The sequence below is a fragment of the Hoplias malabaricus genome, chromosome X2 (genome assembly GCF_029633855.1).
Source record: "Hoplias malabaricus isolate fHopMal1 chromosome X2, fHopMal1.hap1, whole genome shotgun sequence".
Classification (NCBI taxonomy): domain Eukaryota; kingdom Metazoa; phylum Chordata; class Actinopteri; order Characiformes; family Erythrinidae; genus Hoplias; species Hoplias malabaricus.
This window is the reverse complement of record NC_089819.1, coordinates 49,661,029-49,682,206: the sequence shown is the minus strand read 5'-3', so window position 1 is coordinate 49,682,206 and position 21,178 is coordinate 49,661,029. Positions and strand designations below refer to the sequence as shown.

The window sequence follows — 21,178 nt, the reverse complement described above, 5'->3', positions numbered from 1 at the left end:
GCAGACGAAGTAGACACAGAAGCATGACTGGTCAGCTCGTTAGTTCATTTATAGTTCATTTTTCCATTTGCCGGACGATTGAAGTATGAATAATTGAAAGATTACCATTAACAGGGAAGCTTTTTGAGACGTGCAGCTGTTTTTTTTCAATCAAAAAACACATTTAAATTATTGTGCTGGAACAACAAGAAGAAAGAACAAGTTATTCTCTTTGGTTTCTGCTTTGTATCAAGCATGTTTTGTATTGCAAATAAAATAAGTACAGTCTTAAGTTGTGTGAAATGTGAGGATGCCCCTAGTTCCACGCAGAATAAAGTAAAACCAGTTTAATAAGTTAGTTGTCTGATAATGAAAATTATATTCCATTGCCTCAGCAAATATTTTGGAGATAACTGTTCTGACATTTAGGGCCTAAGTCTCTAATTGAAGCTCTATATGACAGCCCTAAAGGCTGAATTTATAAATATGTAGGAAAACAAAAATTACAAAAACATTATCATGTTTAAGTATCAACAACAATGTGTGATGTACAGGGGTTGGACAATGAAACTGAAACACCTGGTTTTAGACCACAATAATTTATTACTATGGTGTAGGGCCTCCTTTTGCGGCGTCAATTCGTCTTGGGAATGACATACACAAGTCCTGCACAGTGGTCAGAGGGATTTGAAGCCATTCTTCTTGCAGGATAGTGGCCAGGTCTCTACGTGAAGCTGGTGGAGGAAAACGTTTCCTGGCTCGCTCCTCCAAAACACCCCAAAGTGGCTCAATGATATTTAGATCTGGTGACTGTGCAGGTCATGGGAGATGTTCCACTTCACTTTCATGTTCATCAAACCAATCTTTCACCAGTCTTGCTGTGTGTATTGGTGCATTGTCGTCCTGATACATGGCACTGCCTTCAGGACACAATGTTTGAACCATTGGATGCACATGGTCTTACTGGTGCAATGTGCAATTAATGAAGATTGGCCACCAGGCTGCTCCAATTTAGCCATGAAACCTCCCACACTACAATAACAGGTGTCTCAGCTTCATTGTCTAATCATTGTATCTTTACCTTAAACATGAAAAGAATTACGGAAATGAAAAAAAGGATAAAATGTACCTACTGCTAAGATATTTATATTATCCTGCTGTTTGAGTTCGTAAAACAGGATCACTGAAAAAATGTCACAGTTAACAACTGAATCATAACCAGTCATATTTAACCTAAGACTACTGCAGTATAAGATTCAATGGAAATAAATGTTAATTATTAAAATACCAAACTATTTCTAAATATTCTCTTCATTTCCATTCTATTGCTGTAGCTCAATACAGAGTGATTAACAAGTACAATATAATCATTAAGAAGTGAACAAATCTCTGTACCTTCCTGTATAGATGGAGCCCTCAGCATCTGTTTATAGTAGGAGTAGTAGAGGCCACATTCTGTCCGAAAGGAGATTTCACGCTCAACTTCCTGCCGTGCAAGCCAAGACAAATGCAGTGTCATCAAACAAGAAAGGAAAAATAAACAGCTCCTATGAATCAGTTTTTCATAAAATGTCTGTCCCATATGAGAAATAGATACTTATAAAGCAATCCATTATTTTCCAATGGATGTTGAAATAAATCTCTCAAAGGAAATATCTTGCCAGAGATGCAATAAAAGTCCAGAGACAAACTGATGCAGTAAATTTGACTGATTAAAATAGTCCAGACTTTGACCCATCTCAGTTCATCCTGACCACATAAATATTCCAAATGGTCAAACATGAAATAAAATAACCAGGAAACATCAGTTATTCTGTGCTTCTTTTTTATTATTATTACTATAATTTAAAAAAGCATTGTATCGTTTTTGAATCTATTTAAAACAACTGGAGTTGTTCTATAAATGTACTTCAAAAATAAAGATGTAATAAAATCTTTAAAATATTAACCATCTATTTGGCCCAAAGGACCGTTATGAGGGAACCAAAATTGTGCTCCGAAGTACTTATTTTTGGCACCTGTGTTTGTTTGTATCTGCTGTTATCATGTGTCAACTCAATGTAAATATAATATCGCTCGAGTTCTAAGAGCTAAGCCAATTTTGCCTCAGCGTTCATGGTTTACAAAATTTCTGCAGTTTCTTGAAAATACAATGCAATATAAAGCATATACATACATCACCGCAAAAAGAAAATACATTACACATCCACCTGAGAAACAATAATGGAAAGTAATAAATGGAAAAACTAAGCTCCAGAGAGAACAGAACCCATTACAGTCTGCAACAAAGTTCTCTTCAACTTCTTTGATTCATTTTTTAATGTCATTTTCTATTTAAAGTGAATCTATCAGACACCGCTGAAAACAAACATGAGACCTGCACTAGATATTTTAGACAGAAATAAAGACAATATTATTGAATACTAAAAAAAAAAAAACATACATAAATACACTAGCGCTTATGTTGCTAACACACAACAAAATAAATTGTGCTTCAGAGCTTAAGTGTCAGAGTACAAGCCACAGCCCTTTTGAGTTTAGAGTTGTGCCACATTAAACACAACAGACTGAATTCATGAGATAATCAGAAAAGCCTTCAGATATTAGAATACAGAAAATGCAAATCTATAAGAGTGAATACCACTTTGCCCCTAATACCTGCCCCTCTTAAAAGCTATGATATACGATGGTTTTAATCATTGCATTATCTTATTTTAACATAGTTTTTATGTGTTATGTTACTTAACTACAAGCATAAAACTTTACTAGTAGTATGCTGATGTCTTGGTAGTTAGCAAGTACATATCCAGTTCCACCATAAATGGTGAAGCGTTCTGGCATCTGCTGTTGCTACAACATTAAAAGTGGAGCAAGCTTTGAAATTAGCAGGCTTCAGCTTTATACCATGGAAGGATAGACGGGGTGATAGTATAAGATTGTTATATGCTTGCTGAATGCTTCTGAAGGCATATGATTCCTTAAATTTAAATGAAGTCCAGCACTTCCTCTCTGATATCACTGTAGAGCTGTTGATGATGTATAAGACTCTTGAAGATCTCTCCCTACAATCTCTATAAACATAACACTCAAAAACAAGGGCTAAAGGCTTTGTGGGTTTGACACCAATGCTAGAGAGCAGAGCTGAGCAATATATTAAATATATCAGTATACTAATACACAACATTATAGTCCAATAAGTAAAAAAAAAAAAAAAAGAAGGTCATTGGTTCACAGACATGACGCCAACATTTTTTTAAAAATAATCAAGAGAATTATGCTGCAATTATTATTTATTTATTTATTTGCATTTATATATATTTTTTAAATCTAATTATCTATCATTCCTGCATATAAAATAGTATGTCTAATGTAGGTGTGGCCATAAGCAGAATGACACTTATGATCCCCATTATCAAATATTTTGACGTATTTAATTAACAAAACTGTTCCAAAAATTGACTTATCAAAAACGATGAAAGTGATTTGCACTGTATATAAAAAACACAAAAATATCAAATCAGTATCAGTTCAATTCTCAGGATTAAATGTACAAACCCCATATCAAAAAAAAAAGTTAGTCATTTGCAAAACGCATTAAAAACAAGAATCTAAGTTATTTTAAAAAAAGTGTTTCACTGAACAACTTCTTGTATTTTGTAAATATTCTACTCTTCATGGTGTAACATAAGAGAAAGGCCTGGACTGCAAGCATGTCAGTCAAGTACATACACTCTGTCTACAAAGCCATGCTGTTTATAGAATGCTGAAATAACGACTAAATAATAAATTACTTCCCAGGATGGTAATAACAGCAAAAAAAAAAAAAAACTATCAAACAGATTCAAACAGACTAAACCTTTTTTATTATTATTATTCTTTCACAAGGTATAAATTTCTTTCACAAAGTCTTTCAAACTAATTTTGCTTGCAAAAAGTAAGCCTTTGGTTAAAATTTAAATACTAAATTAGTTTATATTTAAAAAATATAACTCAGTTGTTCAATGAAAACACTGGAATATTTGGGGCTTTTTTCATGGGAGGAGGAAGAAAAAACTTTAACCCATCACAGATTCTCATTTTTACTGCATTTTACAAAACGTCCTTTCCTATCTGAAAAGGTGGCTGCATTTAGATCTGATTGGATCATGACTGCCCTAATGCAAAAATTAATTACTGTATTAAAGGTTTTGCAAATACTGAATTCTATCAGCACCAACCAGTACTATGCCAAAACTGTCCTCCTTACCTCCAACTGTGAAAACCACAGCAGGTTCTCATGGATGGAGTAAACATACCAGGCATGGGATAGTCCAGTTATCCCTGCCACAAGAAAACCCGTTGCCATGACAACAGCCTGCCAACAGCTCAAAGCAGGAAGCCTCTTCTGTAAAGAGTTCCGGGAGTTTTCAATCCACTCTCTGTTGTACCCGACCCCCACATGTTCTTTTGTTCCAAAGCTTTGTAAAGACACCACATCCTTAGAGGTCCTCAAATTGTTCTCTCGAATACTCTTCCCCCTGTGTCGAGGCTCCATTTCGGATGTTTTCAAGCAATTCTCTGCTTCTCTTTCCAATTAGTTTCCCCACTTGGTATCGGTGAAAAAAGTCCTGTCTCTTTTGTTTCGCAGTCTTTCAGGAAGAGCTTACTTAAAACGTGCTAGCCCGAACAGAACCAAGAGAGCAATTACAACATCACTAAAAAATTTTACACAAAAAAAGATAAGACAAAGAAACAAAGAACAGCAGGCACTTGGTTAGCACAACTGGTGACTTGTTGACACACTCAGGAAAAAGGAGTTTCAAAGAGCTAAAAAAAAAAACACTTGGAAGATCATTTGGAAAATGTTAAGAACATTTGTTAAAGCATTTATAAAGACCAAAAACTGGAGCGCTAGTTCCACTCTGCAGTCCACTAGGTGCTATAAGCGTCACTGACATGACTTCACACACAGTGAATTCAACTTGAGTCCCAACTGCAGCTGTTTGCCATCACACACTGGCTTCCAAAAAAGATACCAACTGGACCTGTGATCATGTCTGAATGATGTCAACAAAACATATGGCCACACTCAAGTCGTACATAAGACCCATGCTGAAAAGGCAGCTTTGTGAGGGACATACTGATCCAAGATAATCTAACCTCATGATTTTTAAACAAAAAGTGTAGCATTATGAATCAGTACCAAAAAAAGCAAGCTAGGTGGATAGCACCATTTTTTAATGCTGTTAGATTTCTCCTTCAGATGCTGCAAATGTCACTGCTATAGCAATAAGCATATAGACTTCCAACACTACATAGTTATTCACTGAACCTGTACACAACTTAAAAACGACAGCTAAAGTTGCCAAGATGAATCCAATATTACAAACATGATCTTCCACCTGTTGGCAACGATGGTTTCTAAATCCTCAAACTCATGAAGGAGTGCTTCAAAGACTTGAAGTGGCTTTAACAAAATCATTATAATCTTAACTGCATCCAGGTTTGCTAACTCCACGGCACACCCTTTTATACCAAAATGTATAAACAACCGTCCAAACTATCACTTTACTCCAGAAGACGTCTGTATTCCTACTGAACGCTGTCTGTAGTCACTCTGATTAGCCACAACTGCTCTTCTCATCCACAGTCGGCTCCCTTAAACAGAAGAAAATATATTTCCAGCATGTCGTATTGTCACTGAAAAACCTGCAGCCCCTGATGTAGTCCTGAAGGCATCCTTCCACTCGAGAAAGAGAAGAAGAGCATATGGAGAAGAAAAAAAGCTCTGGTCATTTAATCCCTGAGAGCAGAGTGAAGCAGCTCCCAGCCATGTTTACAGAGAGAGGGAGCAGATGAAAGCAGAGAATGAATCATAAGCAAGTCTTAAAATACTACCGTGTGCTTTATGTGCCGCTGTTATTCTTTCCATTGCAATTGTGCCTGGATTTGATTTAAACTCCAAAATGTCCTTTGCCTGAGTGAACTACCATGTGCTCCACCTACTGTATATATCAGGCAAGGTATAAGTCATCTAGTACACATTATGTGTTTTCCCCATTTAGTTACAGTGAGGAATCCATGATTACAGCATGTTCAACACATTCTTATTATATTTCTTATGTTACTTATCTCTGTACTTAATAATTATGTTGTAATCAAATGTTTATGTGAGATAATATCTAATTTACATTGGTTTCCTGTACAAATAAACCTATAATTTTAAATATAAGTTTGTGCCAGCTGACATTTTTGTGAACAACTGTTTCCATATTCCCAAATTTACATAGTACATTTACAATACCTTAAAACACAGCTTGCTCCTTCCTTATTCCAATCCTAAGAACACAGCACATAAATATGTCTTGGCTTTACAGTACTGCCAATGTAAGAGAATTTCAATGCTCATACAAGCAGTGCTTTTATTATTATCATTATACTGTAGAGAATGAGCACAAGAACACTGTCAATGGCTCATAGAACATATGTAAAGTAAATGTACAGAAAATATCTGTTTTATTAATCACACAATTATAACAATGTTACTGCTTTAACCTTAACTGGACTCCTGAGACTGTTAAGATAAAAAAAAAAATTAAAAATGAAGTGCAATTTTGTCAAAACTGGAGAAGATGATTTGGCATCGTGCCAGAATAAACAACTGTAAACGATCAAACCCATCATATGCTCTGGTCTAGATCCCAGTTTGAGAACCTTCCCAAGTTGAATCCATTTTAATCACTGCTTGAGAACACAGTCAAAAACTGACGCTTGCAAATGAACATGACATAACTTTTTGGCTCTCCCTTGAATTTTGTTCAGTCACAGCTTGGAAGCCACAGTGTAATCCCCTGCCCAAACTCTGCCTGACTGTTTTAAAGCACGTGGATTATCTGGGAAAGTGCAAGAAAACCAATCTTTCACCACATGTGGAGAATGAATCATTCTTTCCCAGCAGGAAGTATGTGTGTGAGCCTATGTGTATGTGTGACAAATATTAAGTAGCAAGAACCGAACAAAATAAACCTGCCTCTTGTAAATTTATAATCATCAGGCTGCTTTTTCCCATCACATGCATGTAGAAAAGTCTGGGAAAAATAACATCCAGAGGCCTGTGTGCACAGGTAAAGGTGAGGTGTTTTTTCAAGAAAACAATAGTAAAAATATGCATATAGCAATATACACTGTCTTTACAGCAGTCACTAAACTAAGGTTTGCAACTACTAGATTAGTCCAAAACCTATAGCCCATAGACCTCTAGAACAGCTCTTTCCAGCCTCCGTTCAACCCTCTAATGTCTCTACTTATCTCCCTTTATAGGTTTTAGCTCTGCCCCCTAATTGGCCTGAGCCAAACCATTCCCCCCGCCCTAGGTGGGACATCCTTGAAACCATTAATTCCTATTACCTAAATACATAAGATCTAATCAATAAGAAAAACATACACATAACCTCTATTTCAGATTTCATCTTACTGGTAAGTATCTTTCTATTCATTTGATCTCTTTCCTTCTTCCTCTACAGGTACTATATCAGACCAGCCTACCCACCCCTATTATGGTATGACAACAGAGCATCCACTGCACTGCATTTGTGTGCAATTACTCTTCTGGCTTTTGCATAAAACCAAGACATCTTGCCTTAAAATGTGTGGATTCAAATGGAATAGTATTAAGTAAAAGGCTACAGTTATTTTGTTTCCTTTCTTCTTCTGTGAATACTGTGACACAGACACCTTCAATATTAGGTTTTAGGGATTTCTTTATAGAAATTATTAATTCAGTTATACTTTAATTATATTACAGCAATACAAGCCAAACTTGCAATTTTAATATCACAAAACATAATCACAGTTAAATAAATAACCTGTTATTGTTATCGGTCTTCAGCATTCATATTCGAAATTCATATCAAATATCAAGAGTCACGAGTCACTAGATGTTTATACTGTGAAATATACTTAAAGAGCAATTAAAGGCACTTAAAGAAAATCTGTCAGTATGCAAACTAAACATTTCTGAGATATTTATGCAAAAAATAAAAATAAATGAAGCATGCTCTTTTTTAACTGTTTTTAACTGTTTTACCTTTATGTGGAGAACAATAAGATCACTTTATTCTCTAGAGAATGTCTCAAGTTTTTGCTCTAGGGTTTAAATATATAACTGAAAGCATCTCTCTCTTTTCCTTATATTTCTGCTACAATCGTCAGTGAAAATGTAATAAGATTCAAGGAAAATGTAAAGAAGAAACCAGAGACTAAGCATGCTTCTGTGTGCTGATGAGTTTCACAATGTGTGAAATATATACATCAACATGACAAGAACTACAAAAAAGCTGCTTAAAAGCATGTGTGTCAAATTCAGACTAAGGTTCTGTGGTGTTATGTACAATACAGGGGGTCCTTGATTTAAGACGTTGATCCGTTCCTACGTCGCGTCGTAAACCGATTTTCGGTGCAAGTCGGAACATACGTACATACTGTACGTAAATAACATACTGTAAGCACTTATCCTATCCTAACACCTATCCTCCTCGGTCCCGAGCCGCGTAACCGTGTATTCTTACGCCGCGCACACCAAACACGAAGTTCACGTTACGACGTTTACGATGCAAAACCACTTAAGTTGAAACAAGGCTTTAAACAGTAAATGGGAGATGTGTCGTAACCACGAAACATCGTAACTCAGGACTGACGTAACCCGAGGACCTCCTGTAGATTTAAACTCTGCTCCTGACGACTTAGGAGGTGTAATATAGGGACAATATTTAAATATGAAATTGCGACTATTCAGTTCACAAACGTAACAGAGTTTATTTTGCATCCATAATGTGTTTGTACTCCACCTGCAATCTAATCAATTTAAACATTTAAAAAAAAAAATTGGGTTAATGCAATGAGAATTCTACATCTCCCTTCAAAAATGTCTGTTCTGAACAACTCTGAATAACATATAACATTTGGTTTCTTCATGAATTAGATCATACAACTGTCTGTACCACTGTAAAACTGTGTGGGCCAACATATGAAGGACCCTTCCTACTCAGATTTGACTATTCAAAAATATTTTGTGTGGTCTCTCCATCTCCTCCATATTAGCACCTTAGCATTAAGGTGCTAATACGCAGGAGTTACAGACTTTTCTGATATCATTTCAAATAGCGAAACAGTGCTTTGTTTTCCGACAGAATGTATGTTGTATTTGAATCTCACCTTTATGTTGGAGAACCACAGGTCATTCTCATGAAGTGTTGCCACATAAACGCAGCACAAAAGACCCAGGCTAACTCCCACTGTAGAACCACTGACAACATTCAGTACTGTCCACCATGAAGTACCTGCTAAAAAGATCAATAATGATAATCACACCAGGGTATTACAAGCATCCGTAAATGCTTAGAGGGTGCCTTTCCATATATAGTGCTAAGTTTATGGCCTATTATTTCACACTGACAGACTTATTATGAGTCCATAACACTAAATCACTCCTAACCAGTAACAGCCAAGGAAAAAAAAAAAGGAGCTAACCAGAAATGGGCTTCAAAGCGTCCTCAGGTGCATGGTCACACCTCAGGTTCTGAGCATCCAGACCTGGGTCCTTCCCTTTACTGCCCTTCCTCTGCCGCAGGGCAGTCATTCTGGATCACAGCTCCTGAAACATCAAAACAGAGGCAGATTCACTTGAAATCATCTACAATAACTACACTACAAAATGTAATTTGTTAAATCGCTTACACTTTTATTCAACTGAAAACTTTTTAAAGATTTTTTTTCAGTGCTTTCACTGACAAACCACATTTTCTGGAAATGGGGTTTGTAAAATGTTGTGTAAAGAACTAAAGTGAGGTCAATAATCAACCAAAAATACTCCCCTTTATCAATAATGCACTTGAAAGATAGATTTAACTCTGTACAATGCCCATGCAGATAAATGCACACATACTTTACACATATATTTCAATAGACCCATCACAGTCTAGACCTAATTTGCTTCTTGTTGTCCCTGAGAGCAACAGAATTGCTGTTTGATATCTCAAAATCATAATTTATAATCATGCCTTGGGATTTTTTAAAGAATCTTCAGATAATTACTTGTTTTCTGAAAGTAAAATTGGAAAAAAGCCTGCTCTCTATAATTAGTGAGTGTCTCAAAGCTGACATTTACTTAGAAAATTATATTATTTGTTTTATAGAGATGGTATTTCCACATACAATGAGCAGGCGTATTTATTTTTTTAAAGTAAATATGTTTGGGAAAAATCCTTAATCAAGTTCTTATTATTTTAAGACACATTTCTGAAAAAAAAATAGAGCAATAATTTCAAACAAATATTTCATCTATGATTTATGTTGAAATATAAACTGACAGGATCTCTCTGTCTTCACTTATATTTCTGCCAGTATCACCAATAAAAATGTAATATGCTTCAAGGAAAATGTAAACAGGAAACCAAGGACTATAAGAATGTGTTTGTGTGCTGATGAATTTTACAAATGTGGGTAATACAGAGATAATAGTTAAACAAAAAAAAGTGAGAACTACAAAAAAGGGTCTTCTTAAAAGCATGGTTTTCAAATTCAGACCAACGTTCTGTGGTGTTATTTATAATATATTTAAACTGATCCTTACCACTTAGGAAGTATATTATAGGGACACTATGTAAAATATGTAATTGAAATGGTATATATCATGCATCCATAATGTGTGCTTTCTACTTCACCTTCAATCTGATCAAATTTAGAAATATTTATAAAATTCTTGAGATTTTTTTTTTTTGGTAACTCTTCCAAGAATTGGAAAAGCAAAAAAAGTTTAGGGTGTGAATAGTGATATTTTACTCCTGTTGGAAATGGCTTTCCATAAATTATGGAACTGAAAACAATGTCATGATTCAAATGAGAATCCTCATGACCATGGAAAGCTTCCTGTTGTTCTCTAAATTATTAACACTCGCGGGCCTGATCTCAAACCAGTATGCACAAGCAAACATGAAGGGGTGCATTTGTCCCTCAGCTCCAGTTAATGTGTGGACAGGATCTGTTAATGGTCACAGCTCAGATGGACACCAACCAAAGACGATACTGTGCACTTGTCCCTCACAATATCAGAATAATGAGACCTTCGTTTTGTGTGGACATTTAATCAGTGCTGTCAATAAAATGGGGTGCTCAATACAGCGAAAATATAGCAGAATTATTTCGCAATACAGAGATTTCTAAATCAAAATAAATAAGAGTATATATATATATATATATATATATATATATATATATATATACACACCACACAAATGCAACTACTGTCTATTATATTATTAGTGATATATTGTTTAACCAGTCCTACATTTGGACCAGTAAAACAAATACTATTTCTACTATAAATTACTACTATTGTTGAGATAAAGTGTTTGTTTTTTTTGTGGGTGGTGGACAGCAACCATAGATTACCACAATAACGAGGCAATATCGTCATATAGACCACATCAAACATAATTTACCACGATATCGATAGAAGACCGTTATATTGACCCACCCATAGCTTTGAATGAGGACAATAACCAAAACAATGTCAATATTCTCAGGCTTTTTCCGGGAAGTCGAGCTCATTCATAAGAAAAATTAAGCAGTTTTGCGTTTTTTAGCCCTTATCAATAAGCTGGGTCGTGCAGCCTTAGTAAACCAGAGCCTGCTTGGTTTAAAAATGCAATATAATAAGCTTTTGTTGTGTTGTCCATTGCTCCGCAGGCCTGTTGTCATGCAGCGGCGTTTCCTGCTCCACACCGCGGCCAGAGTGGCATCCAATCTCTGATTGCATCGCTCGCTCACGCCGCTCAAATCCCGCCGCTGTTTCGCCCTAAAATCCTTCCACATTCGCTCGGGTTAATGCAAATTTACATCACCGGCCGGTCCTCACCCTCTTCCGCGGAGGCTGGAGTTGAGTATCGGATGTCCAGCAGCCCCCTCCTCCTTTCCTTTTCTCGGGAACAGAAGCAGCTTCGTCCACCGCTTATCTTCTTCACTGCTCAATTTAACGAGTCAGTAAAACACACAGAAACCGCGGTTCTGTCCCGTCTACCGCTGCATCCCCTCTCTCTTTCTCTCTCCGTGGACGGACTGACAGTACAATAGCTCGCTGCCGCGTAGAGGGGGCATACGGAGAGGGAACAACGACCCAAAGCAAACAGGAGTCTTCTTTTTCGCGTTCGCCGGGGGAATCATATGATAAAATGATAAAGACTGCAATGGGGGGTGTTGAAATAAACGCTATAAACACTCGTATTTTCTTACTACAACCTGTTGATAATCACTGGTGGGACACCTGAGGCAACCATAGATATGCAGTCTTATTACATGCTTAAATGACTAGTTTCAGACTTTCTTTAGGAATGAATATAAAACCTACCGTCTTCTAAAATGTTTTAAACATTAACAAATAAACAACAACGTGTATTAAAATTTTCAGAAGTGCATTCCCTGGTGATGTTGTGTAATAACTTGGGGGAAAAAATGTAGCTACACAGGTGTCCAAACCTTTGCATAGACTGCACAAATCTCAAATCCCAGGCACCGAACACTGAGAAACACAACAAACTCAACATTTTAATTAATAGGATTAAACATAATGTTAAAATGAATTACACAGGTGTTTCAGAAGTTCTGCATAATTTACCCTTTGAGATATTAACAACCGTTGTGATTGGGTTGGCTTGGCCTAGAACTTTCTACCCAAACCTGTCCAATCGTCAGAATAGCTCACACTGAGTTGATAAAAAAACAGACACCCAAAAGAGTTTAATGTATAAAGGCTGCCTTACCAAATTCTCATATATTATATGCCTGCAAATTCTCTAAACCTAGAGACAGAAACAGCAGTTCTGGAAATCTCCAACACTTCTTTTCTGTCCCCCTCTGTGAATAGATTGACAGTACAATAGCTTACTGCCACCATACAGTCTACGGCTGCCATGCAGGGACGACATGGTGGGAAGGAACAACAACTCCAAAGCAAACAGCCTTTCTGTTTTAAAATAACATGGGGGAATCTAAGAGGAAATGAAAAAAGGACAAGCTAGGCCAAGGGGGTGATGTGACTCACATTTTTTCATAAAACCTGTTGAAAATCAGCAGCGGGACACCTGAGCCACTATACAGTCACAAGACACAAGCACAAAATATTTCCTCCGCCAATACAGAGATGAAAAACCATAAAACCTAATCAACCATAACATTAATATAGCTTCCTTGTTTCTATATTCATTGTACATATGTCAACTGACTGTATATTGTAGTTCTACAATTACAAATGGTGGTCTATCCGTTGCCCTGCACACATTGTTAGCTCTTTGACCCTGCTCTTTAATGTTCAGGACTGCCATAGGACCACAACACATCAGGTGTCATTTGGATAAGAGACCATTATCAGCACTGTGACACCATGTTTAAAAACTCTAGGAGCACCTGCTGTGTCTGATCCACTCATACCAGCACTAACACACATCCATCATACCAGAGTATCCACACCTGAAACACCTGTGTTATGGTGGTGGCCCTCTTGGCGTCCTCACCATTAAGAACTTGGTGAAATGTGGCTAACAAAGTGTATATATAAATACAATTTTAATGTAAATTTAAAAGCCTAAGTTTTCATTGTACAAAAAAAAAAACTCAATAAAAATGTATAACTGCTGCTATATTTACTAAAATGCAGTTTTGTTTTTGAAGATTTTGGGATTAAGTTATGAATTTATAAATGAAGGGATACATAATAGATTTGGAGTGTTGTTGTTGATGTTGATGGCAATACTGAAATAGGTTAATTTTCTACACTACCATAATCCTACAAACCCAACCTTCTGCTAGAATTCACTAATATGGGACCTGTGGGTAATGTTAATATCTGATGTCTTTGACATGCATATTTGCCAATAGCAGTATATAGAAATTTTAAGAAAGTGGGTTAGTTCCACATGGATTACCATACCTTGAAAATATGACATTTATTCCTCAAGGTTTACAACTGCAGTATAATATTCAATAGTAGCAGTAGCTCCACACTGCCTAAACTCTATGTTCCTTTGCAGTACAATAAATATCAAATTATTCATCAGTCATTCATAAATAATCCTATTGTGCACTTTGTAACTCCAGATTCCGAACCACTAAGTGCTCAGAGTAACTCATACACTTCCAATCACACAGTGCTCCATGCCAACTGTTGCTATGGCAAACAAGAAGGCAAACCACCACTTGTGAAGTCTAACTTTTACCTGACATGAAATAAAAGCACATTGAGTCTTTTAATTAAAAGATTTTTCTGAAAAGTATGTGTGACTCATCCTCATCATCGAGTAGAAGAAGCACCTCGAGCAACAGCAGCACCCTTTCTAAGGGTTCCTGGGACGAAAGGGGATTTCAAAAGCAAGTGACTCTTTGAAAAGAAGAATAAAAATGTGCTAAACTGGCCTCAAGTGTTTTTCCCCCCCTCTCTAATCTAACATTTCAGTGTCCCCAGAAGAAATGGGGGTGACTGCTAATCCTTTGATGCTGGGGTTTTGGAATAAGGAAGGTGCTAAATTAGTGTGGACTGTTGATTACTCTGTGTTTGATAGACCACCTAACAAGGAAATGTTAATAATACATGTAGGCTAGGGTAGGTTTACTAGAGAATGGCAGCTTAAACCCTAAGGGCAGTAGATGTGCTGTAGGCTATGCAGTGCCTTTGTTGACTGTGGGGGTGCCTTTCAACCAAAGTTGTATTTTCTTATTCTGTTTTTAGACCCATCAAGAACACACTCTCCAACTAACAAAGATACTAAATGTTTGTACAGAAAGGTAACTTGCTTTTCCAAAAAAAACGATCCTTAATTTTAGTACAACACGTGGGAGGATCTTGAGGTGTTGTTAAAAGTTGTTGACATTTGGAGCACATTTAAATGCCATTATAGGTAAAAGCAGAATCAAATGTAAAAACAATATATAGTTATTACTAATACTATAATTCTTTCTGCTGCAGATGAGAGATATGGAAAGACTGATCTGGGCCTCCCTGTAAGCAGCAGATGAGAAGTGAGACGCAGGCCTCAGGTCAGATATAAAAGCCAAACTCAGCTGATGAAAGGAAAACTGGAGCAGATCAAGGATGAAAACAGAATGTTTCAGAACAGCACACAAGTCTGCATCCTGTAAGGTACAGCAATGTTCACATGTTACTTCTGACATTTCTGTTTTTGGGTGCAGCACCTTCACAAGATGTTGGAAATAAACTAGTTAGCAAATAAACAGCTTCTGCACAAGAATATTCATAACATATTGTTATAAAACTTTAACTTTTGATTACATTATTACATCCATCATCTGTAACCACTTATCCAATTCAGGGTCACGGTGGGTCCAGAGCCTACCTGGAATCACTGGGCGCAAGGCAGGAATACACCCTGGGGGGGCACCAGTCCTTCACAGGGCAACACACACACTCACGGTCACATTTGAGTCGCCAATCAACCTACCAACGTGTGTTTTTGGACTGTGAGAGGAAACAGGAGCACCTGGAGGAAACCCACGCAGACACAGGGAGAACACACCAAGTCCTCACAGACAGTCACCCGGAGTGGGAATCGAACCCATGACCTTCAGGTCCATGGAGCTGTGTGACTGCGACACTACCTGCTGTGCCACTGTGTGTGTGTGTGTGTGTGTGTGTGTGTGTGTGTGTGTGTGTGTGTGTGTGTGTGTGTGTGTGTGTGTGTGTGTGTGTGTGTGTGTGTGTGTGTGTGTGTGTGTGTGTGTGTGTGTGTGTGTGTGTGTGTGTGTGTGTGTGTGTGTGTGTGTGTGTGTGTGTGTGTGTGTGTGTGTGTGTGTGTGTGTGTGTGTGTGTGTGTGTGTGTGTGTGTGTGTGTGTGTGTGTGTGTGTGTGTGTGTGTGTGTGTGTGTGTGTGTGTGTGTGTGTGTGTGTGTGTGTGTGTGTGTGTGTGTGTGTGTGTGTGTGTGTGTGTAAATAAATACATACCCATATCCAAAAAAAATAAAATGCAATAATTAAAAGCTGTGGACATTTTGGACATTTATGTAACTGAGAAAAGCAGAAAGGAAAGAGTACCAGTATTTCCCTGACTGACTTGAATCTGATTCATATATATAAACAAATATAGATATTTAATGCCTGCAACACACTCCAAAAAATGACCACAGTGTTACATCACCTTTCCTTTTCAACAACTTGAAATGTGGACTCATCTGGTCATAGCATATTGGACCGTCTGAGTTGAGCTCAGGCCCTGAGCAGTCTGTGTCGTGTTTCTTCACAAAGTTTCTCTTGCAGTGCCATCTGAAGGCTCAAAGGTCATGAAAATTGAATAGTGGTTTCTGGCCTTGCCCTGAGATTTCTATAGATTTCCTCATTCCGTGCAGCATATTGTGCACAAATTCTAAATTCAGTTCGTTGTTGAGAAATGTTCTGTTTGAACTCTCTGTTTGAACTCTGAAAAATCTCTCTTAAAGTGTGGTACAGGGTCATGAGCCATGAATTCTCTTTCCTGGCCACATTTGAACCTTTGGTGGATGTTTCATTTATACCTGTTATATTCAGCTCCATAGAGTGGAATGTTTTTAATGGTGTAATTGAAATATTCTAGAAACTTCTCACTCTTGTTTTACGTTTGTCTCAAACTGTTTGCAGTGTGGGCGACACGGTGGTGCAGCAGGTAGTGTCGCAGTCACACAGCTCCAGGGACCTGGAGGTTGTGGGTTCGATTCCTGCTCCGGGTGACTGTCTGTGAGGAGTTGGTGTGTTCTCCCTGTGTCTGTGTGGGTTTTCTTCCTCCAACAGTCCAAAAACACACGTTGGTAGGTGGATTGGCGACTCAAAAGTGTCCGTAGGGGTGTGTGTGTCTGTGTTGCCCTGTGAAGGACTGGCGCCCCCTCCAGGGTGTATTCCTGCCTTGTGCCCAATGATTCCAGGTAGGCTCTGGTCCTGAACTGGATAAGTGGTTACAGATAATGAATGTTTGCAGTGTCATGACAGGATCTAATTCTAAATTTGTTTATATTCACAAAAGTGAGTTGGTGAGTTAAAGTTCTTTTAACAAATGGTATAAGTTAAACTTTGATGTTACAGTTTCACACTTTTTAGGACAAATTATTTTTTATTACAAAGGGCATTGCACTTTTGGCTACAGCAGAAATGTGTTGATTGCAATGTGATGTTTATCAAGCCTGACTTGAAGTGCATTTATCAGACAACTAAATGTTACTTACTTGGCAGCTGAGATGAGAACAGGACAAACTCAGACTTCAAACTTTCACAAATACCGCTAGCTGCAGCGCCTGAAATCATGTGCTTAAAATAGTGCACAGTGATTCTTTAGATTTTTATCTCTCTCAGTGCTTCACGCACAGCCACAGCCTCTACCTGATCACCAGCTCCAAACTGACTGTGGATGTGTTTGTGCAGGAAAGCATATCATCCTTTTGTGTGGAACAGCCTGAGTCCTTACACAGACACTGCAGAGACTGACTATCTGCTCACCCTGGTGAGTGCCCGGAGCTTTGGCGCAGGAGTTATCAGAATGAGAGATTATTTCTTTAGCCTCATCCCTGAAGAGCCCTCAGAGTGTCGCTCTAACATTTAGGTGTGTATACATGGAAATGAATATAGTTTTGGGTTTGAGCTTTCATTACAAACCATATCAGCAATCAAGTAATCTACAGATTATTTTGACGTTACATAACTACTTATCAGGGTTTTTATAAAAGAAGTAACTATAACAGGGAGCAGTGGAACAGCAGTCTCAGGGCTGATGAAGCTCAATCCAAAAGCTTTGGGATGAGTGGGAGTAGTGTTTTAGTGATTAAGATCTAATCACAACCTATATTTGGACAGCCAACTAACTTATTATGGGTAAAAAGAATTCTCACAAAAGTAAAGTCTTGTCAGAGATGTAGGAGCTGTTACTGCAGCAGTAGGCTTAAGGCAGACTGCTTAATAACCTTTATTTTAGAAGGCTTTGTTAGATACACAATTGTCCACACACTTTTAGCAATGTAATGTAAGTCCACAACTTTGATATGAGGCATAAGAACCTAGTGTAACTGATAGCTTGATTCTGGATAATGTAATGAAGGAAGAAATGGTCAAGAAGCAAAAGGTTTTATGCAGAATTATAGGATTTCTGTGCTCTGTAATATGAATATCCAAACACACACAGAACAACAGAAATCAGAAAGCAGAATGACAAAATTGAACACTGATCATACAGCTGTTGATGATGATCAGTAACTCTAGAATAACTGCATTATTATAACTGCATCATGCATGTCCAAACTAAAGTGTAGAGCTTACTACTGTCTGCTATTCGATACATATACCATCAGGGTTTCAAGCATTTTTTATGCGCAGGATACCGTTGATTAGAATTTCCAATTTTAAATGTTTCCCCTTTCACTCTTCTGACCATCCCTGCTGTGATGGAGGACAGAAAGCATCCGTCTGTACTGATCCAGTCTGTTCATCTCTGCTGGTGTGATAAATGTTGTGTATGTATAAATTTCACTTTAATAAGCATAAAGTACCAGCTAATGCATTTACAAGATGATTTTTAAGTTAATGACTTCATTTAATGGGCATCAGCCTGCACAAACTCCTTTATCCTGTCCTCCTGATATTCCTCAATTACATTACCTTTTGGCACACGTTCAGATAGCCCTTGGAGAATTCCCTTGATGACCAAGCAGCCATTGTTTCCTCGGTATTTCACTGATTCAGAGCCCTGATCAAGAAGTTCATGTGACCTGGAGATCCTATCAAACCTAGTTTGAATTCCCCACTCGCAAATAAATAAAAAGATAAATGACATATCATTAGTATTGGATTGAGCTAAAAACAGAGGGCAAATCAGGGCATCGTTTCCACGTGAATATGTGCCATTGTGTGTGTGTGTAAGACCTTGTTGGATATCTTTTTTACAGAAAAACAAGAAAATGAGAGAAAACTCTGGGCATTGGGATGGTTGGGGTAGAAAATATAGGGAGGGGCAAGCATTTGACATGAAAGGGTTGAAGATTATCGAAAAGATTTAAGAGAATAAATTGGCAGGCAGCTCATTGGAGTGAGGGATTATGGAGGAAGAAAAGCGTAAATGTTTAATGGCTGTCTCCCTTTTTTTTTTACCCTCTTTCTAGGAAGGCAGTTGTTTGCCTTGCTTTAGTTCTCGATAAGCCTACTGGAGAAAGTAGGTTGCGGCCATTCTCTTCATAGCACTCTTTTCTTAGGAAGTTGGTTGTAGAAGAGATTGTGAGGCACGAGGCCACAGCCTATTAAAGTTAAGCTTCCATTTGTTGCAGTGGAACATGAGGGGGCTTCTTAAAGTGAAGACAGAAAATAGAAAATGCTTTGTGTTCGCTTCATATATTTAAGAGGGTGGCAACCTAGAAAAGACCATATACACATACATATATACAAACATACACACACACACACCCCAAACGCTTAGATCCACTTACTTCAAGCATGCGCCCTTTTGCCATCACTGAACGTGATTCTGAACGTGATTTACCTTTTTTTCCTTGTGCAGACTTTCTCTCTATTACCCCCCTTTCCCCCACAACATGATCTCCACTTTCAAGAGGCTTTTGAAAAAGGCTGATCTTGTAAACTAGTGCATCAGTGGAATGGTGCTGCTTTGTACTTCTTAGAGGCGGTCAGGGTTTCATGTAAAATGAAGGGATTATATGGAGAGGTGGAAATTCTTATTTGCCAAAAGACGAGTGGAATCCACCCCCGGCTTATCACTGTCGCAGCAGCCCAGGGTTACGCTATTTTACAGTACGGTAAATCCTTGTGGGAAGTGTTTCTGTCATATCCCTTCTAGTGACTTTAATTTGCCTTAAATTTCAATTTGCTCATTCGCGAAGAAATAATGCGCAGCATGGAGATGACACGAACACTGGTGCAACAGAAATAGCCTCCACTGAAAGGCCTTGGCTCTGAACCTCATTAACCTAAAAACGTGTGTTGCTTCATTACAGCAATAAGCCACAGACATCCAAATAAAGCATTGAAGAATAATGAATTGCATGAAGCAGAATGTTTCTTAACTACGTACAAACATTTGAATTATGTAGTCATGGCTGAAAGTGTTGGCACCCCTGAAATTTTTCCATAAAATGAAGAATTTCTCCCAGAAAAGGATTGCAATTGTACATGTTTTGTTGTACACATGTATTTCTTTGTGTGTATAGGAACAACACAAGAAAAGCCAAAATTGATATAATTTCACGAAAAACTCCAAAAATGGGTCAGACAAAATTACTGGCACCCTCAGCTTTGCCCATCCTTTGGAAAAAAAATATCTGAAATCTATCGCTTCCTATAACCATCAGCAAGCTTCTTAAACCTCTCAACTGGAATTTTTTTTTTTTCCTGTTTTTTTTGTGTTGTTCCAGGTCACACAGAAAATAAATGTGTATAGCAAAAAACTGCAATCATTTTCTGGGAGAAATATTTTTCAGGGGTACCAACACTTTCTGCAATGTCTGTATTTTATAAAGATTTCATCTGAGAGGTTGAAACAAAGCATATTAAAAAAATAAATATATAATTCTGCTTGATTTATTCCACTACACTTGCAAACTAGTTTTTCTTTAAAATGAATTGAACTGAGGGCGGCACGGTGGCGCAGCAGGTAGTGTCGTAGTAACACAGCTCCAGGGACCTCGAGGTTGTGGGTTCGATTCCCGCTCTGGGTGACTGTCTGTGAGGAGTGTGGTGTGTTCTCTCTGTGTCTGCGTGGGTTTCCTCCGGGTGCTCCGGTTTCCTCCCACAGTCCAAAAACACACATTGGTAGGTGGATTGGCGACTCAAAAGTGTCCATAAGTGTGAGTGAATATGTGTGTGTTGCCCTGTGAAGGACTGGCGCCCCCTCCAGGGTGTATTCCCGCCTTGCGCCCAATGATTCCAGGTAGGCTCTGGACCCACCCCGACCCTAAACTGGATAACTGGATAGTGAATGAATGAATGAATTGAACTGTTTCCATTCCTAGCATTGTCTTCCCCTTTCTAATAACCTCATTCAACACCTGTTGAGAACAGGCCAGTTTACTTTCGTGCACAAGGAGTGAGTTGCAAGGAGCTATTTCTTATTTATCTTCGTCTATCGTCTTTGTTTATTCATATTTAATTTCCCAGCTCTAAAGCAGATCATGAAAAACCAAAAGGGTTTTTTTT

General features: G+C 37.9%; 1 protein-coding gene across 3 annotated transcripts in view; it reads right to left on the bottom strand.

Moving 5' to 3' along the window:
* The window catches only part of LOC136677460 (protein C-mannosyl-transferase DPY19L3-like), a 46,789-nt gene extending 34,644 nt beyond the window's left edge, over positions 1-12,145 (bottom strand). For 2 of the 3 annotated variants that reach the window (XM_066655002.1, XM_066655000.1), the window contains exons 1-4: positions 11,873-12,145; positions 9,487-9,610; positions 9,172-9,299; positions 1,375-1,465 (exon numbers count right to left, since the gene is read on the bottom strand). In XM_066655002.1, the coding sequence (XP_066511099.1) occupies positions 1,375-1,465; positions 9,172-9,299; positions 9,487-9,595 (328 nt within the window). In that variant the 5' untranslated portion in view covers positions 9,596-9,610; positions 11,873-12,145. The remainder of the gene's footprint in view (positions 1-1,374; positions 1,466-9,171; positions 9,300-9,486; positions 9,611-11,872) is intronic. The other variant, XM_066655001.1, reaches the window with a different exon arrangement.
* Positions 12,146-21,178: the final 9,033 nt, after the last annotated feature.